This window comes from Cydia splendana, chromosome 13 (assembly GCF_910591565.1).
Source record: "Cydia splendana chromosome 13, ilCydSple1.2, whole genome shotgun sequence".
Lineage (NCBI taxonomy): Eukaryota > Metazoa > Arthropoda > Insecta > Lepidoptera > Tortricidae > Cydia > Cydia splendana.
In genome coordinates this window covers 10356099-10382978 of record NC_085972.1, presented here as the reverse complement: position 1 = coordinate 10382978, position 26880 = coordinate 10356099, and the positions used below count along the sequence as shown (strand labels likewise).

Genomic DNA, 26880 nt, shown 5'->3' with positions numbered 1-26880 from the left:
TTGCAGTAGCGTACCTAATTATCGACATGCTTGTATGCATGTATTTAAATTGTGTTGTACAAACTGCTTGTGCGTACTCAACATGAAGGTCTCTGGTTGCTATACTTGCTATCAATGACTTAAATGACGTCAAACTAAGTAGGTATACCTAATTATACACTTGATCAAATGAAGATCGCCTCATCAGCAAACGGTGTTTTTGTAATGTAAGTAGGTATGTACGTTTCGAAGTCTCAATCCGTTCAGCGAAACAAGATATGGAAATAGATTATGCACTTGAATTGCTCAATACGATTCCCACGAATGCCACTTATGCAAGTCCATTGATAAAATTTCGAAGAATTTAGTGTTGCAAGTTATTTATTACAACTTGGAATTAAATAGGTACATATACCTATGCACTATGTTAAATAGTTAGGCACCTAATAAAATTAAAAAATTATGTGGGTAGGTACCTATTTCCATCCATCCATGTACCTAATACAAATATGTACTTTTTGAGAGGTTGCAAATAATTATGAACTATCGAACGACATTTAACTATTTATTTGTTATGTAATAAATTCTACTTTGGGGTAGTTTGACGCAAGATGTACTATAAGGACTATTCAATCTCATGTTTATCAGAACTTTGAATAAAAACCTAAATGAACTAAATCAATAAATGTTAATTACATTAGCGTCGGTAACTTTCCCCATAGAAAGGGCGTTGGTTGCAACATTCACCCCATGGGAGTTTTTGCATCCAGACGGCGCCTTCCTTTGATAACACCATCGTCTAGACGTCGCCGAACCACTTTCGTCCAAACCCGCCATTTTTCAAACTGATTACACGTGAAAGTTAACTTATTAAAAAAGAACTCGTCTCTTAAACATACCGCCCGTAAGTAAAACAGGAAACCAAAAAAATATCTATAAACTTCTGCAAGTCAAGACTAAATACAACATCTCATCAGACCCAATATATAGTATTAATTTACCCATTATGGGTTTCCCAATGATTGTCTGAATCTGAACATATTTAACAAAATGTTAACTGTACAATTTTGAACTGAAAACGAAAGTTGAAAGAACTAGCGACTAGTAAAGTTTTTTATAACCTTTTAAGAAGCGAAGTCCGGAAGTCTGTTGAGAGGGCTATAATAATAAAACTTTTAATAAAAGTTTGTGTTGTCAGCGAGTGGCTGGTGTTTTAGTTTGTTTTTTATTTTTATTTTGAACGAATATAGCTTTCTGCCTGAATGGGTTGAGTTGAGTTCAACATAATTCAGATATAATTTTCTTTATAGTCTGTTCAATTAACTAAATCCAGACTCCGACTGTATCCGGAATACGTTATTAAATACATATTACCCGTAGGTATCTAAACAGAAATTTAATAACGTTTTACCTATTAAGTATATTTTACGGGTTATTCCAACAGGAAGCTTCTGGAAGTCGAATGCCGATGTTTTTTACATATTTAATTTACCAACCTAATTAGAAACTATTAATTACCTACCAAGTGAGTATTAAATTCACATGTTAAGATTTGAATGCACGGCTACTTTCGTTTAAGTAGGTTAGTTACCTAAAAAAAGTAATGGATATGTGCCAACAGAAAAATAAAAAAAAATATGTGTGACGTTGACGGGGACAAATTTAGTTTAACATTGCCTACGAATTGTGCTACGCCTCTGGACGTCTCTGATCTGTCTATAGGCTAAAGTTTTCACTGGTCATCAAGTGGAAGATAAATATTATGCTTGTTTGCCAAATAACATCATTCATGCAGCGTCTCTCATTTCAATACTGCACTTCAGTTAGTTGACATTTCGTATCAGTCAGCGAAAGGTAATGAAGAAATTTTCCAAAGAAATGTTCTCCTACGCGCTGTTCGTGAAAGTAACATGAATGAACTTATACATTTACCTACTACCACATCGTCTCAGTTTAACCAGTATAGGTTTGACCCGGAAATTCGAAACAACTGCGTGCCGTCAAAGATCGCAGATATTCTGGTTTGCTAGTCTATGCGTTTGTTAAGGAACATTAGGTACGTTCCTGGTATTGGCAGTTAGCGTCACCTTACACAACAAACATAACATGTCGCGGCAGAAATATTGGTTACACAGTTGCAATCCTTGGTAAACGAGCTTTATGTTTCGGAAAATCAATACGAACCAAATGTGACATTCTAGGTAATGTAGGTACTAAGTCCAAATGCACCTACAGAAGTTTAAGAATCGATGTGGCTTTTTAATGCAATGTTATTATCAGGTATTATAATTATAACCACCACAATTTCAATGGTGCATGGCGATAGCGGATTTGATAGCCCACGCAGTGCAAATGTTATTTATAGTACGTCATAATTTCATAGAAGTTTGACGTTTAAAACAACACTTGCAATGCGTGGGCTATCAAATCCGCTGCAGACTTTTCTTGGTCCGACTCTAGTTTCGGCAATGTTTGTAACAACAAGGTTAATGAGATCTTATTATTTTTGTATTGATAAAGCATAGTCAGTCGCGAATGTTGCGAACTAGATTAGATTTAATGTACGAGTACCTAACGATTTACTTATCAAAATCAATACTAGATAACATTATCAATTTATCAATTCAAAAAAGTTACGCTGGAAAAGTTCCGACACGTACCTATTTACTTGATAACGATTGTTTAGCAACCAATAATAAAACTTTTGTTGTCAACAAATATTTTTATAGGTTACGTTATGATTATGAACCACATCTAGTTATTTTTACTATAGTACGTTTTTTTAGCATTAGAAATAAGGTAAACAATCTTGATGTGTCTTTTAATTGAAAAACACATTTAAAAAATAAGTTACGGCCAATATGTAACAATTATGAATCTAATACTGATTTTTAAAAAGCGTTTTTCAATTAAAAGACATGTCAAGATCGCTTACCTTCTTTCAAGTTCTTTCTAATGCTAAAAAACGAACTATAACTGGTTCGTGTTTCAAATTTTACATTTTCTTGTCAAACTTCCCTCCCAGTTTATTAGTAGTAATACCTAGTAGTTATAGTCACGCGTGCTGTCACGATCCGCCAGAATAGTGCTAGTTGCGTTCAGCTAGATGGACGTGCCGACTTTCATTGCTGTCGTGAGACTCGTGAGTGATTTAGGATTTAGGCAGACAATACAATAGTTCAGGTAAACGTACTCTGTACGAAATATCTGACTTTCATCTTAGTGCTTTCCCGATGCACACATGCTACTGAATGATGCTTACTCTACGTAAAATTCAGCACTATGTACGTATTTTAGCACACATGATTTCCGAGGCATACCTTTACACATTCTGTGACACCGGTTAAAAATCTTCAACCGGTAACTGCTTCTTTCAACGGTTCCATTTTTAAACCGTGAAGTATGTATGTTTTTTCCGTTAGGTAAGTATTTGCTCGTTCGTGCAGTATTTTCTATTGGCTATAATATTAACTCTAATTGTACAGAATTGACGTCAAGACTGTCAAGAGACCTTTTTTTGCATCCGCTACGTCCTATTGGTAAAGCGCATAATAGGTGATGTGACTCCTTTAAAGTTGCAGTCAATGGGTTAAATATGGTACGGTGTTCGTTAACCAAAACATCGCCTTGTACCATCAATCGATATCCTTAGCCATTAGTCCCCCGGGGCGATCCGTCATCCACAGCAAACACCGTCCCATTGCCGGAAATGAAACGCGCTTTCCCATTTTCAAACGATTTCATTACCCCCGTGATAATACCGAATCCCATTACATGTCTGTGATTGACACTTTATTAATCCCCATCATCCCTCTAGTTCAGGGCTATTTACTCCCCACATTCGTGTAAGTTGCCAACATTGATATATTTTTGATCTGCATTAGTCATAATAGGGAAGTGCTGACCGATTGTATTTTCTTTTATTAATGAAGGTCAGCGTCTATATTGGCATTTCAAATTAAACAAGCGTTTCGTCACTATGACCACACGTTACCGTTCCGTTACGAGCCTCTGCGCTGCAACGCTTCGAGTCTGGTGCGGCAAATCACCTCGGCGCTGATTGGGCGCCGGTGATGGCGTGATGCGAAGTTTGCGTACGCGCGTGCCGGCGTGGCGCGACGGTGCTGCCACCGCGATTGTTTTGGCTGCTAGGGTTTCATTCCTATCGCTATCGCTTACCAAGCGCGGGCGACTTGGATGCAATGCAAATCCGGTATACGCTCACTGGAAATGTTACGGATCTTGAGGTCACAGTTTGCTGGATATCTTGATCGCTCACCTATCCTGCGCTCGCACAATGGTAATAGTCGGCCTAAATGATAGTGACGTTGACGTAGTACCACGCCACCGAACGCTCGTCACCAAAACGAAGGCCGCTTTAAATCTTGATAATTTTATTATGACGACAAAACTATGATTTGATTACTCACAGCACAGTCAGACTTGAATGAGGCATCTTTACGATTAACCAAACAAACCTTGATATGTCATCATAACACGATCAGCTGTTAGTTACTTCTCATGAGACCTTATCAGCTTAAAATGTCATTAACTGTTTTATTAATTAAGTATGATAGATCACTTACCTTCATAGAGTAGCGCTATATTATAAGATTTGTAATTTGTCTGTTCCGTAAATATAACGTTTCTCATTGCATTTTATGCTCATATAACAGGGGCAGTTAAAATTAGAGCATCTACAATTTCACCGACCGACCGGGAATGCCTTACGGCTTTTTACATTAATTATTCAGACATTCCTATCTGGGGCACATTGACATGGCGGTTTTCCAAGCGTTGAAATTAAACAATTTTTAATAACCGGTACTTTCTCATCAGTAAACCAATCTGTTTGCCATCAGCACTCGCTTTCTACATAGATCTTTGTAACTAGAAAGTGCAGAAGCTATGGTATCTTCGATGTGCTTTCACTATCACAACGTGAGTAGTTGTTTTCATTCTGCCATTAGTTTTGTTTCTTATCTCGAGTAGTGGAATAAATCCATGAGTAACATTTCCATTTTATAATGACCGTCCGTCAGACTAAGAATACCAGCTGGGATGTTTGCTGATTGTTGTTCCTGCTGCTAACACGTCGCAGGGCTACAAGAACCAATGTAACTGACCTCTATATCCGTAGTCAAACTGGTTAACTTGATGTTGATTTGTTTAGTTATGACATTCCTTTCAACTCTTCAAGGCTTCGTTAGTAAGGACGACGTAGGTATTGTTGTGCTTTCGAATTATCGAGGCTTGCTCGTCACTCGACCGACCGTGATCTGACCGTGAAAATTTGCTTACGTCATGGCACATCACACCACCGAGTGACGCAATCGCTTTTAATCATAGCGCCATACACGCCCCCTTCCCGCTTTTCAGTTTTCAGCTGTAACTGTAAACACTTACTTGTATAATATAACGTAAATAATTTGATTGCATCAGAATATAGGTGTTATTTAATGTTTTCCGCCAAGTAATTAACTGTAGTCCACAAGCTGCACTAAAGAATAATACAATCATTAAAATAAAGGTATGTATACGTAATACATACCTTTATATCTCATGAAAAAATAACTCAAGGATGCATTAATTTTCTTACTGTCGTCATTGTAATTAATTAGTCTTGCGTAATTATTGTTTGAACATTTGACCTGTGCATATTAGGACCTAATAAGTAGGTACAATTTTATTTGTGTTCATTAAAGATACTGTGCAATCTGTGCATACTGCATTGTACCTAAATTTCAATAATTTAATGTTTAAGTACACCATTAGAATATTTCTCTGCGTGTTTCACATTGTCACAATAAATATCGTAGGTAATCTTGTCTTCTATCAGGAGGTTCTTTCATGTTTCATTTTATTAAAAAAAGCTCTCGAATGTGGTTTACAAAGCATAGCCCCAACCCTGAAGCCCTCCAGTCTAGACTTCGATTACTTATTATTGTCACGCATCTATAGGCCAAATTATACTAGGACCAGGATTAATGTCGAGCTGAAAATGTTTTGTGAATAGGACTGCAGAGATAGGACTATAAGAGCAAACTAATAAAATGAATCGTCGACCGGGTACAGGACGGGGCTTCAACAAATAAAGGTGACGCAAACAATGGGGCCCGGCAATAAAAGAAATGATTTATTAAAGTGTCTGCATGATAGCCACGGGATGAAACAGGGAATATTATTACGTTTTATGACATGGCGAAGGATATTAAAATTCAAGCGCAATATTTTGATTGTTGAATGTACAAAAGTGAATCGACTGCACTCGTGTGTGTAAGACAAAATCATTTCTTCTTTTTAACGAGAACATGGTAAATATACCTACACAATTCCGCACATTATGATATTGCTATTATTGTTCATATTTAATTACCGGTTTAACAACTTTCTAAGTACATATTGTGGTAATGATTAATATTGACGCCTTGGTTAACTAGTAGATAGGTATGAAAGTATTGAAAGTAGATAATACTTATATCCTTTTAGAAATGACAGAACTGACATCTGTTAAGCGTAAGCTCACAATTAAATAAGTTAATACGGTTTTTATAGTGATCAATAATCATTTCAAAGTAGTGATTTAGCGAACATAACCCCTTCTTTATAGGTATTATCGCTTTAGCATTTGCCGTATTTCATTGTGTTATCGGGCATTTCCATGTTTTGTAAACCACGCCCTTCCATAGTTGTTGGTTTTACTCTACCAGTACCAGTAAAAAAAACCGGGCAAGTGCGAGTCGGACTCGCGCACGAAGGGTTCCGTACCATAATGCAAAAAAAAAAACAAAAAAAAAAGCAAAAAAAAAAAAACGGTCACCCATCCAAATACTGACCACTCCCGACGTTGCTTAACTTTGGTCAAAAATCACGTTTGTTGTATGGGAGCCCCATTTAAATCTTTATTTTATTCTGTTTTTAGTATTTGTTGTTATAGCGGCAACAGAAATACATCATCTGTGAAAATTTCAACTGTCTAGCTATCACGGTTCGTGAGATACAGCCTGGTGACAGACGGACGGACGGACGGACGGACGGACGGACAGCGAAGTCTTAGTAATAGGGTCCCGTTTTACCCTTTGGGTACGGAACCCTAAAAAGTCTATAAAATATTTATGAAGGCCTTATACCTCGTAATTTTCTTTGCAATCAGTTCAATCAATTTTCTATCCAGGTCAAACTCTGGCATTACCGATTCACGGCTCCGACATCACCTTTTAAAAAACCGGGCAAGTGCGAGTCGGACTAGCGCACGAAGGGTTCCGTACCATAATGCAAAAAAAAAAAAAACGAAAAAAAAGCAAAAAAAAAAACGGTCACCCATCCAAGTACTGACCACTCCCGACGTTGCTTAACTTTGGTCAAAAATCACGTTTGTTGTATGGGAGCCCCATTTAAATCTTTATTTTATTCTGTTTTTAGTATTTGTTGTTATAGCGGCAACAGAAATACATCATCTGTGAAAATTTCAACTGTCTAGCTATCACGGTTCGTGAGATACAGCCTGGTGACAGACGGACGGACGGACGGACGGACGGACGGACGGACGGACGGACGGACGGACGGACAGCGAAGTCTTAGTAATAGGGTCCCGTTTTACCCTTTGGGTACGGAACCCTAAAAAGAATTATGGAGAATTTCAGCTTCAGCACTAAGAAATCCGTAAAAAAAATGTTTGTACATAATAGTTATTTTAATAGTCAAAAGTTTGACGCGTGTAGGGTACCTAGTTCCGGTTAGGTCTGTTTGGCGCATCGGCCACGCCATTCTGCCATTCGGCGTCGGCCAATCAACTTTGCAAGGTCAAGTTTCGTTTATAGCTGCTTTTTTAGACCCCGAGGCTCGTTCGTGCAGTTTTACGAGATTTAGTCGTCTTGAAATGGCAAGGTTACGTCAAAATTATTGTTAGAGAATAGATATATTAGATATGTAAAAAAAAGTTATTAATATGCTGCAGAACACTGGTTCTTCGATATGCATATTTATAGCTCCGATGGCATAAATACATATTAGCTATAAATACCTATGCATAGTTAAAAAAAACGCATAAAGTAATTTCACTCCAGAAAACATGATTATTTTTCAAAGTTACCCATATAGTTTTATCGATGATAAAAATTACAGTAACCTAATCCAAGTGGGAAAAGGCACCGCCCCAAAATCGGCCCACGATATCACGCGATGGGCGTGCCTAAGTACCGTGACATCACTAAAACTTTATGACAGCTTGTCACGTATGACATACAAAAAAAAAATAGGCCAGGATTATAGAAAAAGGACTAAATGAAGCATCAAACTTTTGGTTTATTTTTGGAATACAACCCTAATGGAAGCATTGGACTGTTATGAGCATTGGACATCGAGCATGACAGAACACATTTGTACTTGTAGTTATGTGCAGGCTTATTCCGCACGAATGCACCTGTTAGGGTCGTGAAACGAATCGTATGTTGCTGTACGAGTAGGCACGCTTAAAAAACACGTGTTAGGTTTCCCGCTCCTTTGCAGGAGTTTACGCTGCGCCATGTTAACTAATACTTTTGAGTTCCTCAAGCCATTTTGGCTGTCGCATATTGTAGCTATTGTTGCGCATGATATCTGAGTCTGACCTAGTTTTGTTTCTATCTTTACAGGTGTATTAGGTGATGTGAAGAAAGAATTTGCAATCGGCGATGACCAGGCCGGCTTACTGCAGACGGTGTTCGTGGTCGCGTACATGGTGTTCGCGCCGATCTTCGGGTACCTGGGAGACCGGTACTCGAGAAGATGGATCATGGCGGGTGGAGTCGCGCTATGGAGTCTTACCACATTCGTGGGGTCGTTCTTCACGGTACGTTTATCTAGGGAAATCAGGATTATATAAATTGAGAACTGGATTCTTATTCTTACCATGCATTAAAGAAAAACCAGATCCTTTTAAAGAGGAATTTAAGATTTCGGTTAGGACTTAGGACAGATATTTTTATTCACTTTTGGTCCATTAGAGAGTTTAGGTACCTATCATATTTTTTATAACTCATGAAAATGGAAACGAATAATATAATTTGCGTGGCAACATTTTAGTCAAGTAGGAAGTTAAATTTGGTGGGGTTTTCCCGCGTAGTTATCGTCACCAAGTGGTATCAGTGGGTATATTAGTTCCCACTAGTGGAAATGTTCATACGGAAATGCTTGTATAACACACCCTGGAAACTTGTTCACCTTTCACATACTCGTACTTACACAGTAATATTTTTACTATGAATTAGGGTTAGTACCTACCGGATTACCAGTTCGTATATGAAGAACAGCGGGGTTGGTCTGTGAGAACAGCTCATACGCTTTAATTACAAACATGAGTCTGTTATTTATTACCATCTTGTGAAGAGTTGCTTATGACCAGTTTACTACTAACCTTAACATCCGTCAACGCAGCCATAATGTGTTTTTAGTGTTTTAATGTTAAGATATATTTTTATAATATGTATGCTAGTTTTATGGTAGGTATTTACTTAAGGCCCATTAGTTGTCTGAAATAAAGATTTTCATTCATTCATTTAAAACAAACTTTACCTTTTCCAGAATTTCGGCATGTTCGCGTTCTTCCGCGGCCTGGTCGGCATCGGCGAGGCGTCCTACTCCACCATCGCACCGACCATCATCAGCGACCTGTTCGTCGGCAACGTGCGGTCCAAGATGCTGGCCTTCTTCTACTTCGCCATACCCGTTGGCAGGTAAATAAACTAACCTTTTTTAGAATTTCGGCATGTTCACGTTCTTCCGCGGCCTGGTCGGTATCGGCGAGGCGTCCTACTCCACCATCGCACCAACCATCATCAGCGACCTGTTCGTCGGCAACGTGCGGTCCAAGATGCTGGCCTTCTTCTACTTCGCCATACCCGTTGGCAGGTAAATAAACTAACCTTTTTTAGAATTTCGGCATGTTCACGTTTTTTTGCGGCCTGGTCGGCATCGGCGAGGCGTCCTACTCCACGATCGCACCGACCATCATCAGCGACCTGTTCGTCGGCAACGTGCGCTCCAAGATGCTGGCCTTCTTCTACTTCGCCATACCCGTTGGCAGGTAAATAAACTAACCTTTTCTATACGACGATGATGGTTGCAAACAAGCTCTTCTGCCAGATGGTGAACTGTGTGAATGATTTCAACACCACGGGGTATTAAATTAAAAGAACGTTACCTACTTCTCCTTGAAAGTTTTATGAGGATTACGTTACGTAAGCTGCAGGTTTTATTTTATTGAAAGTGGTTGGAATAATCGCCTTACATATCTTAGGTAGGTATACCTGTCCTGTTTTGTCAAAGTAACGAAAGCAACAGTTTAATTAATTCTGATTAATTTATGTTAGAATTGGAATCCATAATACTATGACTCGCCGTATATTATGAATCGCCCAAAAATACCTTAAGGAAGCTTTCTGCACCGGTTCTTGACTATAATTATTCAGTTCCAAAGACAGTTGGGAATGTTCTCGTAGGCTGATGAATATAAAAACTGAATACCGGACGGATATCAGTTCAGAATATATAGGTAGACTCCGTTGCTACGTGAGCTCTATTTATATTTGTTTATGTTATCTTCCATTTGGCGATGTTTGCTTTGCCCTTGCCGTGGTCGTACGATGATAAGGGCGGACATTCGCCAATCCGTGCCAAGTATGGAGATAGCATACCAAGATCCAGGCGATTGCCGCTCTCGCGTTGTTCGTGGACTGTATGTCAATAAGATTGATATTATCGTACACGCTTCACTTCATATCAATTAGCACATTTTGATTAATGTTCCGATACTAATGTTGTTCCAGACGTAGATAATTAGATGCTAACGCCACGAACAAAAACAATATAGGCTATTTATACTATAACAATAGCGGCATTTTCACTACGGACAATTCCTGACCTACTGACTGAAAGAAATCCGCCTTAACATTTAACACTAGTTCGTTTTTTTAGCATTAGAAATAAGGTAAACAATCTTGATGTGTCTTTTAATTGCAAACACATTTAAAAAATAAGTTACGGCAAATATGTAACAATTATGAATCTAATACGATCATTTATATTCTTCTGCTTTCATAAGTAATAGTTACTGATTTTTGAAAAGCGTTTTTCAATTAAAAGACATGTCAAGATCGCTTACCTTCTTTCAAGTTCTTTCTAATGCTAATAAAAACGAACTATATACCCTCTTCGTGTATTTTCGGGAAGGCACACTTGCCCAAATTGACTATTAAATAAAAATGTATCTATATTGTAATGAGATACCGATGTTAACCGATAGGACATAACATATATTATTTTTAACAAAGTTTGTTACATTTTGAATAGGTACCTAGAATACATAGAAACCTATTTAGGTAACAATGAAACCTATTTCGATTCCAAGATAACTTGACGATACCCGATGTTTATATTATTTATTACTCGGAATGTCCTTTTATATCAGTTTTGTTATGTCTGAAAACCCTTAACCCTCTGAAACAACTTCTATAAATAAACATCCGAATCACTAAAGCTAAAATTAAAGTCCATATCAAACGGACGTTGACTTATTAGTAGGAAGAATTATAAGCTGGTTATCTCGTATATTTTTAGAGCCAGGCGTAAGCGGCGTTAAGGCGGCTATTTTATCCATACTAAATCGTTTGCGCGGTATAAAACCGTAGTTTCGTAAGTTAGCTTAGGTTTTTAGTTTTTACTAGCGACCCGCCCCGGCTTCGCACGGGTTAACAAATTATACACCTAAACCTTCCTCAAGAATCACTCTATTGATAGGTGAAAACCGCATGAAAATCCGTTCAGTAGTTTTTGAGTTTATCGCGAACAAACATCTCTCTCTCTCTCTCCTGACCGATTTCGGCCACAGCGAATGTGTGCTCTGGAGCAGGCAACTTTTAGGGTTCTGTACCCAAAGGGTAAAACGGGACCCTATTACTAAGACTCCGCTGTCCGTCCGTCCGTCCGTCTGTCTGTCACCAGGCTGTATCTCACGAACCGTGATAGTTGAAATTTTCACAGATGATGTATTTCTGTTGCCGCTATAACAACAAATACTAAAAACAGAATAAAATAAAGATTTAAGTGGGGCTCCCATACAACAAACGTGATTTTTGACCGAAGTTAAGCAACGTCGGGCGGGGTCAGTACTTGGATGGGTGACCGTTTTTATAGATAATGGTACGGAACCCTTCGTTTGCGAGTCCGACTCGCACTTGGCCGGTTTTTTAACTCGTGTTATTAGAGTGTAGCTGATCCACTCTCTGGTGCGCCCTTACGTAGCTCACGTACCCTATCTTCTTGCTAAATACTCGAGCGCATTTTGGGCACGTCAGCACACCACCTATATAATTGTAGGAAAATGAGGCTGGCGGCCGAGCCTTAAGCTCGCTTTTTGTCGAACTCACTGCGGACAACAAACAAACATACAAACACATAAACAGAATAGACAGACGCGGCGGGGCCACGCCTTATAAAACTTTGTTTTATAAGGTGTAGTGATACTGTACTTATTTCTATATTCTTCTAAGATGTATTTACACAAAATTTCTTCTATTCCAGCGGCCTCGGTTACATAGTGGGATCCGTGGCAGGTGCGGCGGCGCACAACTGGCGCTGGGGTCTCCGAGTGACCCCGTTCCTGGGCGCGGTCGCCGTGGCGCTCATCGCGTGGGTCATGACGGATCCCGAGCGCGGCCAGGCAGAAGACAGCCACATCAAAGCCACGTCCTACAAGGCTGATATACGCTCGCTTGTTAGGAAGTAAGTATTAAATAATAAATATATATAAATGAATAATGGCGGCGTAGCGGTGGTGCTCATCGCGTGGCCGAAGATAGCACATTAAAACCACATCCTACAGGGCGGGCTGACGCACTAGTATATTAGGAATTAACTATCTGCACCTATAGGTTCAGACTCCGAATAGCGTTTAGTCGTTCAGACATAGGTTTATGATTAAGCAAAATCACCGAAAATAATTATATTAGTCAGGTTTACGAATGGCCAGATGACTCGACCTACAATTTGCTAAGTGAAAGAACGTCCACGTTCGTTGACGACCGGTCTGGTCTAGTGGATAGTGACCCTGTCTGCTAAGCCGATGGTCCTGGGTTCGAATCCCAGTAAGGGCATTTATTTGTGTGATGAACACTAATATTTGTTCCTGAGTCATGGTTGTTTTCTATGTATATAAGTATGTATTTATCTATACAAGTATGTATATCGTCGCCTAGTACCCATAGTACAAGCTTTGCTTAGTTTGGGGCTAGGTTTGATCTGTGTAAGATGTCCCCTAATATTTATTTATTTATTTATTTATTTTTTATTTTATTTATATCTGGTTGGCAAACGGATCTACGAGTATAAGATATAAAATACCTCACTGACCTCACTGTAGCGCTACGAGTTATGACTGAGACCGCTATGCTAACGTAGGCGGAAAGTTGACAAAAAATGGCAGCTATGTGTCATCAATTGGTCGTGCAGAATGTTATGTTAATACTCGTATAGAAAAAGAAAGAGCTACTTTTTTTTTATTGAATAATAAGCAAATTACAGTAGGTTATTATTATTACAAGACCCATCGTGGGCAAAACCTTGAGGAGGTTTGTGTGCCGATGGGAACTTAAATTACCTATGGCTTCAGAAGTACGTAAGAATACCCCCTAATCTTTGGTTTGCTTGTCAACACTAAAAGTTAGAATTAAAGGTGTGGGTGAACACTTCAACAGTCTGATACTCGTAAATTGAATTAGATCACTTTGACCCTGACAATGTCAATTATATAAAATTCCAATTGAATCTCGTAATGGACAATAATTAAATTAGTGTAGGTAGTCGTACAGGACATACGATTACAGTACGGTAATTTTATTAGTACATACGTTTCGCTCGTACGGTCCAATTCTGATCTAGGTGTTTTAAAACTTCTTCGTCACACTTCGTTTATTGGCTTTTGGTTCTGGGACTCATAATTTTTGCTTGCAACTTTTATTGGCGATCTTGGGTTGTCATTAAGTTTGAAAATCTTTGCAATAACCGTTGTCATCGCCATTCCAGCCCGTCGTTTATGCTGTCGACGTTAGCGTTCACATGCGTCGCGTTCGTGACGGGAGCGCTCGCGTGGTGGGGCCCGCAGTTCATCTTTCTAGGGCTCACTCTGCAACCGAACATGCAAGACATCACTCTAGAGAGGTGAGAATTATATATAAAATGTTTCAGTGTACCATTGGCATACGAATACCTACAGACTAAATTCGGTCGCAGTGGGGAAAGGATTCAACTAAAAACAATTCGTCATAAAAAAAAAACATTCATTTACCGACAATTTTATGGGTTGGATTTTTTTCGCATTACTCGAGTAATTCAATTCAGTGATACATTTAGTTAAAAATTTAACTGGGCAAAAATTGTACAACACGGGTAGAATTTTTTTTCAAGCTATTTACGAGGAGACTTCTTCCGGCTAGCTAATCGTAGAAGAAAGCTGAGAATACACACTCAACTATTTAACATGATAACGATTAAAGCATTCTTAGCTAGATAATCTACAATTGGCTTCCGCTATAATCGATGATTTGGCACGGCAGCGTGTCGTACAAGTTCGGGCTAGTGGGCATGTTCGCGGGCGCGCTGGGCGTGCCGCTGGGCGCGGCGCTGGCGCAGCGGCTGCGCGCGCGCGCGCAGGACTCGGACCCGCTCATCTGCGGGTTCGCGCTGCTCGCCTCCGCGCCGCTCGTCTACCTCGCGCTGGTGAGCGTGAGCGCGCACGAGGCCACCGCCTACCTGCTCATGTTCCTCGGGATGATCACGCTCAACCTGACGTGGTCCATCGTGGCCGATATTATATTGGTGAGCGTTTTCTGACTTTAAATTACGGTTTTTTGCTACTTTTATAAGTTGTTTTTTATGAGCCGCGTCTTTGTATTTTTTGGTAAACAGACTTGTAACAAAAACTTTCTAGATGGAACTCGAAAAATTAGTTAATTTTCGTATATATCAGGACAATTTCACACAAGCACCACAATGTTGTGTGAAATCGTTGATTATCGACGTCGAATCGCTGATGACGTATCGACTGACGGTCGAATGATTAATGGAACCGCGTTAATTGTGCCATTTATATTACCATTAATAAAAGTAATTGTGGTTAGAAGTCTATTTACCATGTTAAAAAATATGCAAAACCGTTTTCATACAATGAATTAATTGTAGCAGAAATCCCACTAGACTTGCATTTGCATGCGGGCGCTAAGTTTCGTATGGTGCAAGCATTTAAAGCAGAAATCGTCCACCGGCCTATAAGTACGTCAAGAAAAATATTCCAATGAATACGACCCGTCTTATTTCATGTCATGACCCCATCGTCATCCATGCGCTGTTTACAGAGAATGCCGCTTATAAATAATTATAATCTTATTTTATTTATAAGATCGTATATTTTCACCACATGATATTGTGACTAAGGCATAAATATGATTATGTATTATAATTCAAATTTTAATATTTATTAATAAACACAATGGTGGCATGTATACTATCAAACTATAAATTTGAAAATGTGATATTGCAGGGCTATTGAACAAAAAATCAAGATGTTTATTGATAATACCAATAATCAATATACTAAATTTGGTATGTTCAAAAGCCACGTTAAATATTTAGTACATTATTTTTGCCACTTATTAAACTTCCAGTAAAATCTTGACGTCAAAAGCTGTATTATAGATATATGTCCTTTTCAATATAATGTGATGTGACATTACTTTTAAATTAAAAATAATTCGCTATCGTGAATTAAATAAGTCTGGTCCGGATCGGGAGCCAACAATTATGAAACTAAACGAGTCGCAAAAGTAACGTACCTACCACCAACACGGGGCAGTAACCACCCGTATCCTCGGCATGTGTTGACCTCGCCATATTGCACGAAGGGTGTCGCTAATCTTCGGCGGGATCACGATGACGTCGGGCCTGCTGGGCGTGCCGCTGGGCGCGTGGCTGGGCGCGGCGCTGGTGAAGCGCTACCCGCGCTCGCACGCCGTCATCTGCGGCGTCGGCCTCCTCCTCTCCGCGCCGGCCATGACCCTCGGCCTCGTACTCTGCGAACACTATTTCTACGGACCCTTCGTCGCCATGTTTATCGGCGAGGTCTTCTTGAATCTCAACTGGGCAATAGTGGCCGATATGTCGCTGGTAAGCTTGGCTTCTCGATGGGCCCCAATAATGCCCTTATTTTACTAATACGACGATTGTCACCTGACGGTTCGATAAACGGTAAGGCCGACGAGTATCTGTTGCCTATCATATGGCCCTCGATAAATAAAAAGCAATCCAGATTATTAAAAATATAAAATTAATGAAAAACAGTGCCCGGATTGACATTTTATCTGCCGCCGAATATTTTACCCCCTTATTCATAAAAAATCTAAACTCTTACAAGCCTCTTTTAAATTATTTCTCTTTCTAACATACAGAAATTTCAAAATGACAGATAGGGACTAAATTATTATCAATTGTTTATTAAATTTGACAAATGTTAAATACTTTGAATGTTATTCGACGACCTTTATTGACATTGTCAGGTGTCAGTTCCCCAATTAGTACAATAAAGGCTACATTTGGATGCTTATTACATTTTGGTTGTTTTGAGTTTGTAGTGTAGTAATTTAGTTGGAATCGTGGTAAATGGGTGCATGAAGTAAATATGTGTAGTGTATCGGGTTTCTATATGTATACTTGTAGTTTATTTGCTTTGGGTTGCATGCGTAAAATTGAATCAGTCACTCATTAAAAGCCGTATCGGCCCACTGTTGCCCGGTTGTGATAATCTAATGATAGATATCAATATTAATCATTTAGAAAGTTATATTCATTGGAATATTTTTCTATAACAGACAACAGGGCTGAGTGGACTGATTTCATTTTATTCAAAAATAGTGACATCTATTGGCTAATGCTAGTACTACATACGCAACTTGCTTGCGTTTTGCACGTTTGATATTAGTAATGTTGACCATGTTACATAGATGGCGCTGATATCAACGCGTGTGAATAGAATTTGTGATACATAATTATATGCAAATGATTATTAGCTACGCATAAAGATAACGTTTTCGTCAAGACATTTTTATATAACAGAATGATCGATCTCATTATAAATAATACACCCCTCTTCTTACATCAGATCAGAAAGTCTTATGCATGAACAAAGGAAATATTAATTAAGTAATTGTTTTGGCGTTGTAGGTATGTGTCCTTTATGCTTTGTTAGTAAACTAATTAAGTCAGTGGCGGATTTGCAGTCTTGGCCACCCTAGGCCCCGTAGTAAGTACTAGCCGCTCTAGCCGCCTCTAATATCTGGCCGTCCTAGTCCCAGGCCTACTGGGCCTTAGGGCAAATCCGCCACTGAGTTTAGTAGGAATACATGTATGTTCCATTTCTTTAAAAGTTGCCGTAATTGACCGCTACATTATGTTTTCAGTATGTCGTGGTGCCTCCACGGCGGTCTACTGCGGAAGCGTTCCAGATCCTGATATCACACATGTTCGGGGATGCGGGCAGTCCCTATTTAGTTGGAGTGGTAAGTTTCATTTTTAACGCTCAAAAATAATATTATTAACTGCAAAAACGGTTTCCAGGAAGTCATTTTTTGCAGAGTTCACGTAAATTATTTTTCAAAACTTGTATCGAGTGAATCTGTGAATATGTACATACATAAATCTGTTGAACGATCCTACGGTTTTTAGTGTTCCGTCCAAACTTTGTGGTGCCAAATGTCTGGATCGCATCAGAGCATTAAAATGGGTGCTACAACATTATATTATGACAGTTTATTGGAATATTTAGTTCGTGATTGTAGATCTGAGATAGTTCATAATAAAAACATGACAGTAATGAAATAAGAGTATATTCATATACCTAAGCGTATCAGTATGAGGACTTAAAAGGCCGTTTAATTTTATTTCAGATATCGGAATCATTGAAAAAATCATTAGGCACAATGCCACTAGAGTCACCGAGCACTAGCGTGCAGTTCAGAGCGTTGCAATACGCGCTGTTCGTTACGTGTTTCGTGGAAGTCATCGGAGGAGTATTCTTCCTACTGACGTCCATTTACATCGTCAGGGACAAGTTAAAAGTCGACAGAGCGATCGCTGGTAAGTTAACAATTCATGTATTATATGTATTATGTTTGATTTTGAGACTTAGTTTGCAGTAGGTATCAAGTAGTCATTGACGCTTTTGTTTTTTTGACGTGATAACGTCTTATAAATCGATGAACACCGGTAGCATGCACGAAAGTGTCACGTTGTGGACAGATCTCCAGGGTAACGTTACGTAATGTAATGGTATAATGTTTTCTTATGACGTTATTACGCAAAATGATCGTCCGTAAACCGACTTTACAGACAACCATATTTTTTTTTATTAAGTAATCTCTCTTCGATATTCAAGTGATACTTGCCTAGCCGCATTAAGACAAGACTGGCTAAAAAACATTACTTACTTAGTTTTTGCTATTTATCAGTCTTTCAAGAAGGTTGCAGTTTTTCTTAGTCGCATTGAGACAAAACAAGACTAACAAAAATAATGATCTACTTATCGTTATAACTTTTTGTGTTATGTAACTTAACTTACTTTTGTTTATTACGTTTTGTTGTGAGTCTTTCTTTCACATTGTTTCAGTTGCTTCAAAAATAGTTTAGCGTAGTGGTGAGTTGATCAACTCATTAGACCGCTTTCTGTGCACGATTTCGCTGTGTTACTGTTATGTCTCTTTGTGACTGTTCTTTTAATAGGCTACCTATGGGTGGCCTTTCACCTATCCAATTTCTTTGTCCAATATGTATTGCGTCTCACATTTTGCTTCAACCTTTTGAACGCCAAACGGCGCATCCATTTGCCGTGCCACTGACGCCACGGGGGTAAAATTTAGTTTTGTGAATAAATAATGCCAACCTAAAAGTGGGGTGGTTTTCAGTAGATTTTCATCAAAAACGATCGACGTCAAATGCCGTCTTTGGCGTTGTTGTCACGATTTTGCGTTGACGTTAATTGCCGTCTGTGGCGTTCAAACGGTTAATTAGAGAGTGAGACGCACTGACATTGTACAAAGAAATTGGACAGGTGAAATACCACCATAATACTCGTACCTATATTAAAATAACATTTAACGTAATGTTTCAAACTAAACCGGGGATGGCTCTATCCACAGCAGACTTCTTTATTTATATAATAACATTTTCTTATAACTAATATTTTTTCCATAAGGTTTGTATATTTCAAAAGTGTATTTCTTTTTCAGAAGCAGAAGCCCAAAGTGCGGAGCCCTCACATAGCAATGCCCAAGAACACGCGGCAGGCGAATAGATTAATTCCTAAGTGACCTTAAGACATTGAATTAGATCTGTGGGTGTACTCGTACTGATTGTGAGCAGAGTCGTGCATTACTCACTGAGGCGCTTGAAATCAAAGTTTGATTTCGCCGTTGTAAAGACTGATTTGTTTGGTATTTTGAATAGGCAAAATACGGTGGTGTGACTAGACTAGTGTGAGATATTGTAATATATAATTATGTAGGTTCAAATAGGCATCACAAGATCAACTCTAGATAGTGATCTATTTATAATGCGCATTTTAATCATGCTGGTTGCAAAAGAGGGACTGGATGTAAGATATATTAGAATCACCAACATATTCAATGAAATGTATTGATTCTCAAGCAAATGAAGACTTTTCATGATTTTGCCGTTGGTAAATAATTACCTCATTTGTTACTCTTTTATTAAATTAAATTAATAATAGTTTGATTATTCCATATTGTCTATGTTAAATTTGCAATTATTATGTTCCTAATTTATTCGATAATTTATTTGGAATGAGACCATATTAATAATTAGATATTTTTGTACACTCAAAACAGTTTTAACGTTAAATTCAATTTTACCTACAATCGGCTCATTTAATTAATGAAATATGTGGGTATTAATCTATTGGCCGTAGGTGTGATTATTGTTTTACTTATAATTTATTTATAGATCGTGGGTACCAACTAGATCAAGGTTAAACTGTATTGAATGGCAAGACTGAAATGTATTGAACTAATTTATCGTAATGTCTAAATTAACTACTATGTAATACTGAAATCGTTTTTTGTAAATATCGTAAATTTGCGGAATGAAGAAAATAAAAATAATTTATTTTTTATAATCGCATTTTAATTGGATAAAGCAGAAAAGTCATCGTATAATGAGATGACTAATGACGACTGTCGCGAACAACTTTCAACGCTAAATATCGTTATTTTTGCCTAATTATGTAACTACGCAAAATAAATCAACGCAACAAAAAAATAAAACTGTCGCATTGTCAAAGTAGCTCTGTTTTCATTAGTCATAGCATTTGACGGCACTCACTAATTATTTCAACATGTAACATGATAATAAAATGGCACAATGTCGGTGGTTTAAAGGCGGAATCATTTCGCCGTCATTTCACTCTGGCGTCATTCACGTATTAAAATCAAATAATAATTATTATACACATAAAATACAAAGTATACATTGAGATGCACGACATATTCTCGGGTCTTAAAACCCGAATAATTCTCCCGAAAAAAATCCCAGCCATTACCAGGATCTATAAATAAAGTAGTGGTGATAGGTGGGAATAATCCCTTAAACTTAAGGCGTGTGAAAAAATATATACTGGGTGTCCAATAATTAATGGATAACCTAACCACCGACAAACAAAGAAAGAAAAGTTAGATTATCTCGAAAACCATGAAACTTTTACTAGGTAGACCTTTCAAGTCCGTTTTCTGTCCTAAAGTGCACTGTCGGTGGTTAGGTTATAAATTAATTACTGGACACCCAGTATATGTAGAATTCTATAAACATCACAATGAACACTTTGTAATTAAACACTTATGTCAGACAACACTAAAACAACAATAAAACATTTAGACAATAATAACAATGTTGCTTGTTATTGATACAAAAAATCACTTATTAATTACTTAGCATATTAATTGGATAAGAATCAATCATATCAACAAATATAAAAACAGATTTAAGGGCCTTTGCTGTGTTTTCTTGCATTTAGATATTTCACACTTGCTTGCAATGGTTTTAACAATTAGTAAACAAACGTCATAAAACTCAAAGGCCCCGATTCAATACAACATGTAATTAAAACATTTTCAAACAATATAAAGGTAATAAGTAATTCACGAGGTAGACACATCACAATAATCATCATTAACCACTGCAGTCTGGTAAGGGAACATGAAGCCATTTTTTTTTTCTATACCCCTCCGTTTGCAAAATAGTATGTACATTACGATACGTAGGCGAAAAGTAGGAAATTCGCAACGATTGGCGATAAATTGAAACACGACCGAAGGGAGTGTTTTAAATCGACACGAGTTGCGAATTACCTTTTTGCACGTGTAATGTACGTTTTACAGTACATATGTCCCTTTAAATTTTCGACATATACACGTATAGTGCTAGCTACTGCACTAAATTCGGTAAAGTACCACCATATGTACTGTAAAAATATTAAAGTCGTACGTTTATAGTTTATATACGTTTGAGTTAGTTACTACGTGAAAAGAAGTTGGACGAGTTGGTCACCGAGGGAGGAAAAAAATGTGAAAAATGGGTCATGTAGTATGGAGATGTTCCCTAACAAGAGAGCACTGGTGACCTAGGGTAAACTTACATACTATCAGACCTTAGGTTCATGGGCTGCTCAAACTATTAGCTGAGCTAGTGTCGTCATCCATGGATGACAGTTGTATCCTCAGTTTCTTTGGGATAGGTTCACATGAACTGCTGAAACTGTCGCTCAGACCGCGCTTCCCTTTAGCCACTAGTCTTATGACAGTTACGTTGTCTGCGTTACTGTTGTTCTCTTCGTCAGAGTTCATTGAGGAGACGGAAAGCTGGCTGAATTGCCTCACTTGAACAGATTGAATCAGTAGCCTGTCAACTCTATTTATAACTTCAACATCCTGTGAACAAATAGGGACTAAGTCAAAGTTTTGCCAGTTGTGGCACACTATGAAGTAATGTGGTTGTGGCATAGAGAAATATAGTAATATTTTTCTCTATGGCACGTGGCAATAGTAACTAATGTTATATGCTAATTTATTGCGAATATTTAAAGAAAAACCTTTCATATTTGTACAGTCATCAGATATATCGGAGCGGTCAAGGCGCTCACAAATATCTGAACACGCCTCTATTGTCAAGGCGTTAGAGTGCGTGTTCAGATATTGTGAACACCTTGGCCGCTCCGATATATCTGATGGGGACTGTACTAAATTAATCATTGTAGTTATTGTATTTGTACATTTTTAGACCAATAGGTTTAAAAAAAGTTTTACCTGCATCCAGCTATGCCTCAGAATTTGGTCAAGCGTTATTCTCCTTTCAACTGGGACGGTCAGCATTTTCTTCATAAGTTGTTTGGCCCGGAGACTGATGCCTTCCCAGTGGGCCGCGGAGAAGCGAAATCGGCCCGTTACTATCTGGTCTCGAAGAGACATGTCTGAATAGTCCGCTGAAAAAGGCAAGTACCCTGCAAGGCTGAAAAATAAGAACGATAAATACAATATTGTCAACTATAGTTAACAGGCAATTCTTACTATTTCCTGTTTCATGTTATGAACACGAGAATTATTTTTTTGCTTTTATAGTATTTGACAATTAAAAAACTTGTAAATGTTATAATTACCAAACGAAAAAAATTACACCCAGACTCCAGACATCAACTTCAGGCCCGTATCCTCTTCCGTTAGCCTTTAATACTTCTGGAGCCAAATAAAGTGGCGTTCCACACATGGTCTTCATGAAGCTGTCCTCGCCAACAAACTTGCTCAGGCCAAAATCACTGATTTTCACCAGTGTCTCGTCATCTTTGCTCTCTAATAGCACATTCTCAGGCTGAAAACAAATAAATTGGTATCACTATCTAATAAATGATAATATAAGTAGGTATATGTGTATGTACAAATTGCTGAGTGACTGAGATAAACTGCCGAGTAAAAAATTCAGATTAAATTAAAAAATCGGTATAATTTATAAAATAAGCAAGATGTTAGAGATATTGAGAAACTTGATTAAAAAAAACCGGGCAAGTGCGAGTCGGACTCGCGCACGAAGGGTTCCGTACCATAATGCAAAAAAAAAAAACGAAAAAAAAGCTAAAAAAAAACGGTCACCCATCCAAGTACTGACCACTCCCGACGTTGCTTAACTTTGGTCAAAAATCACGTTTGTTGTATGGGAGCCCCATTTAAATCTTTATTTTATTCTGTTTTTAGTATTTGTTGTTATAGCGGCAACAGAAATACATCATCTGTGAAAATTTCAACGGTTCGTGAGATACAGCCTGGTGACAGACAGACGGACGGACGGACGGACGGACGGACGGACAGCGAAGTCTTAGTAATAGGGTCCCGTTTTACCCTTTGGGTACGGAACCCTAAAAACACAACATCTGTGAAGACAGTGTTCACTTTGTTAGATTTACTATTTTACGACTACTAGTTAAATAAATATATACTTTAAGATCTCTGTGAGTGATGCCCTGAGAGTGCAGATACTTGACAGCCAGCACCATCTGCCTGAACAGGAATCTTGTCAGCTTTTCTGACAGACGTCCATGTTTAGTGATCCTGTCGAACAGTTCACCGCCTTGCATGAGCTCCAGGATGATGTATACGGCTTCACGCGAGTCATACACTGCTTCCGTAGATATTATACATGGCTGAAATCAAAATACACGTACAACGCTAGTAACAGACCAAGTACTTAAATAAACCATAAATAATGTGCAGAAAGAAGGACAATTCGTGCAATGTGCTAAGATAATAGATTCATTATTATATGAACAATAAATGATGTAACAATTCACTCATATAGATGTGAAAGTAACTCGCATCTGTCTGTTCCGTCTTCACGCTTAAACAACTGAACCGATTTAGGTGAAATTTGGTACGGAGATAGTTTGAGGCCCTAGGACATAAGGTAGTTTTTATCAATGATCATCATCATACCACACAAACAAAGCCGTGAGCAGAAGCTAGTTTATAATATGATTTAAATTACAGTTCATACTTACATGCCTCAACGCAGTCATAATATTTATTTCATTCCTGATTTTCTCTGGATTATTCAGATTATTAACTTGTCCATTAGTCATTCTGCTTTTTTTAATGATTTTCATAGCATGCTTGGTGCATTTTGTCTGAAATATGTATAAATCAGAAATAAGTAGGTAGTTAGAGTTTAGACCAAGCTAAGTTGGCAGCGATTTTAATAGCCCAGACTGTGCGAGTGTTATTTTTAAACATCAAACTTCTATGAAATTAAGACGATTAAACAACACTTGCACTGTCTGGTGGTCTAGCATGAGTTGCGTTCTCGCGCGCGACTCCACACATCAAGCGCGACTTCAAGTATGGACTCGCGGGCGAGAATGCAACTTATGCTAGACCGCCAGGGCTATATCAATATGCTGCCAATTTAGCTTGGTCTAACTCTATTAATTGTAAATCCACATTATAAACATATTTGTTGCCAACCCTACCTTGTCATACACTAACTTGACTAGCCCACAAGCTCCTTGGCCAAGTATCCTTGAGATATAGTATTTCTGTGAAATTTCGGTAGGCACTTTATCCTGTTCCTTCAATAAGTCTTTGAAAATAAAAACTGAAAAATAAATATTTAAGTTGATATAGGTTGGTTCATAAAAGCTATGAAGATTGTAGCATGGGAGATTTGTACTACTGTCAACAGGATGGCTGGTCTAACATTTGTTGGCTTACAACTGCAAGGATGTCACAAGTGTGTAGCCAACCCCTTTAAAAACATTACAATGCTTTCTTTAAATCCCTATACTGTATAGTAAACCCTGGAAGATAATGTCAGTTAAATGCTGTTTCAGGTAGGCAGATGAAAAGCACCAATAGTCCCCAATTTGCCCATTTCTACATAAATAAGTATTAATATAATTAGTACTCAAGCATCAATTCTTATGCTTTGCTGGACAAAACATGTAAAATAAAATATAAAAAACAAATAAAATAAAAATGCGTACTTTTTACAGCAGGATGGGTCACAGATATTTCATCATTGTCATCTAAGACTCTGCTGTTGCCTTTGCCAATCTTTTCACCATTTAAAAAAGTGCCATTGTAGGACAGGTCTGTTATAATAGCTGGGCTAAGGGGCTCCCTGGAGATCAAAATAAATTCATAAGAATAATGTGTTTCAAAGGATAATTATTATAATTGTTATAAAAACACGGAGGATATAATTATTTTTTAAGCATTACTTACGCCATGTCTCTTCTTATCATAAAATGCTGCTTGCTAATATTTTTTATGATATCTTCCTTAATTATATCTTTCTTCATAACGAATGTGCATGAAAGAGCCCTTCCCAGGTTGAACTCTGGCTGTATGAGATCTGTACAATTTAAGATTTCCTTAATGACAAAGTAATAGAAATGAAGGGATATTTTGTTTTATTATCACTCAACAGTAAAAACCCATGAAGTAAATATAACAAAAATTAACAAGGTTAAGTTGGTGAGTAGGTATGTACTGGTTAATATAGATAGGTACTTAAGTAGCATAAATTGATATCATTATTTTTAAAAATTGGTCACTTACCATAGTATTCGGGGTAACTAGAAGCTTTCCAGCACAGCTTGCCTTTCAATGAAAGTTTTGTCGAATAAAGTCTACCCCATATTGTCGGTATGCTACTTGGAGTGGTAGGTTGACTCCATTCTATCTGCGAATTCTGGGTTTGCGTTTGTGTCGCCTGGCTTTCTTCACCCATTCTAAAAAATACGTTGAAACCCAGTTCCTATTGTAACTAAAGCACTTATACTAAATTAGAAAAGTTTAGCGTCGAGGCATTGAAAAAACTTCAAAAGACAAAAGCGGTCACCGGTAAAAACTTTGCCACAGATTATAGCCAAAACAACAAAGCTCGATACGACAGGCGGCGCGCCAAGATATTATGGATGACAGATTATTAGATATTCTCGATGTTGGCAATACGAATCGACTTCATTCACAGAACCGGATCAAAAATACTCCTTTAAATTAAAATTTGTCTGTGCCTTGAAGATCTTTTAAGGGCTCCATAAAGCTTGCGGCTTATCTAATAGCCGTAACAGATATCTCTTTTTCGCTCTCACTTATGGGTGCGGCGCACCAAGGTGGCGGTGCGGTGCGGTAGTCGGTTACGGCTATAAGCCAAAGAAAAGCCGTAACAGACTACCGCACGTATCGATAGTAGTAAGGTGGGCGCCGTATGTGCGTTAAGGACGCGGCTATAAGTTAGAGCGAGAAAAAGATATTTTGAGCGCATCAAGGTCGCGGTGCGGTAGTCTGTTACGGCTTTAAGAAAAATCCCAGTGGTATAGTCTGTCAAGCCATTTCGGTCAGTACATAAACAGCGACCAATTTAAAAAAAATTAGGCGTGACAGGTTAATCATCCCATAGATTTTTTCTTTTTAATAATCGAAATATTTAAAAAATGTAGGCGCGAAGGGTGATCTCCCCATAGAACATTTCAATTTCGGGCCTTTTTCTACTGAAAAGGTTGTTTGACCGACTATAGTTTCCTCTCTTGTAAAGTTAGGACGCGTAAATTATATTGGTGTCCCGCCCATGATGCGGGTGGTGTCAATGACACTGTGCGAGCTGGATAGCAACATAATTAATGTGCGTGCGATAGAGATAGGAACAGGCGGGTAAATGTACGAATTTCCTCTTGCTAAGCATAGTTTCTTTACAAGAGGAAACTAGGTCATATTACGATTACCTAGTCTGATTTTTAGTTACTATTACTAGTTATATCAAATGATA

General features: G+C 38.1%; 2 protein-coding genes across 5 annotated transcripts in view; one reads left to right on the top strand and one right to left on the bottom strand.

Moving 5' to 3' along the window:
* The window catches only part of LOC134796032 (protein spinster), a 44704-nt gene extending 24513 nt beyond the window's left edge, over positions 1-20191 (top strand). Inside the window, exons 2-10 of one of the 4 annotated variants that reach the window (XM_063767949.1) lie at positions 8613-8809; positions 9716-9867; positions 12538-12738; positions 14038-14172; positions 15912-16173; positions 17463-17561; positions 17949-18138; positions 18668-18694; positions 19287-20191. In XM_063767949.1, the coding sequence (XP_063624019.1) occupies positions 8613-8809; positions 9716-9867; positions 12538-12738; positions 14038-14172; positions 15912-16173; positions 17463-17561; positions 17949-18138; positions 18668-18687 (1256 nt within the window). In that variant the 3' untranslated portion in view covers positions 18688-18694; positions 19287-20191. Of the gene's footprint in view, positions 1-8612; positions 8810-9540; positions 9693-9715; positions 9868-12537; positions 12739-14037; positions 14173-14567; positions 14830-15911; positions 16174-17462; positions 17562-17948; positions 18139-18667; positions 18695-19286 lie in introns of all 4 variants that reach the window. The other 3 variants (XM_063767948.1, XM_063767947.1, XM_063767950.1) reach the window with 3 other exon arrangements.
* Positions 20192-20941: 750 nt separating this feature from the next.
* LOC134796005 (ovarian-specific serine/threonine-protein kinase Lok-like) lies at positions 20942-25896 on the bottom strand. Its single transcript, XM_063767906.1, has 9 exons — positions 25671-25896; positions 25335-25464; positions 25094-25230; positions 24581-24705; positions 24113-24238; positions 23555-23758; positions 22724-22932; positions 22374-22575; positions 20942-21998 (listed from the first exon to the last, which is right to left on the bottom strand). The coding sequence occupies exons 1-9, from the start codon at positions 25840-25842 to the stop codon at positions 21726-21728; spliced, it is 1578 nt and encodes a 525-aa protein (XP_063623976.1). The 5' UTR covers positions 25843-25896; the 3' UTR covers positions 20942-21725.
* Between the last annotated feature and the right edge of the window lie 984 nt (positions 25897-26880).

Bases quoted from the DNA above. Each gene is read 5' to 3' on its own strand.
- LOC134796005 (XM_063767906.1), bottom strand. From the start codon at position 25,842: ATGGGTGAAGAAAGCCAGGCGACACAAACGCAAACCCAGAATTCGCAG. The intron at 24,239-24,580 runs GTAGGGTTGGCA...TACATATTTCAG, and splicing joins TCAAGTTAGTGTATGACAAG to ACAAAATGCACCAAGCATGC. The intron at 22,933-23,554 runs GTATATATTTAT...ATTTGTTTTCAG, and splicing joins TCACTCACAGAGATCTTAAA to CCTGAGAATGTGCTATTAGA.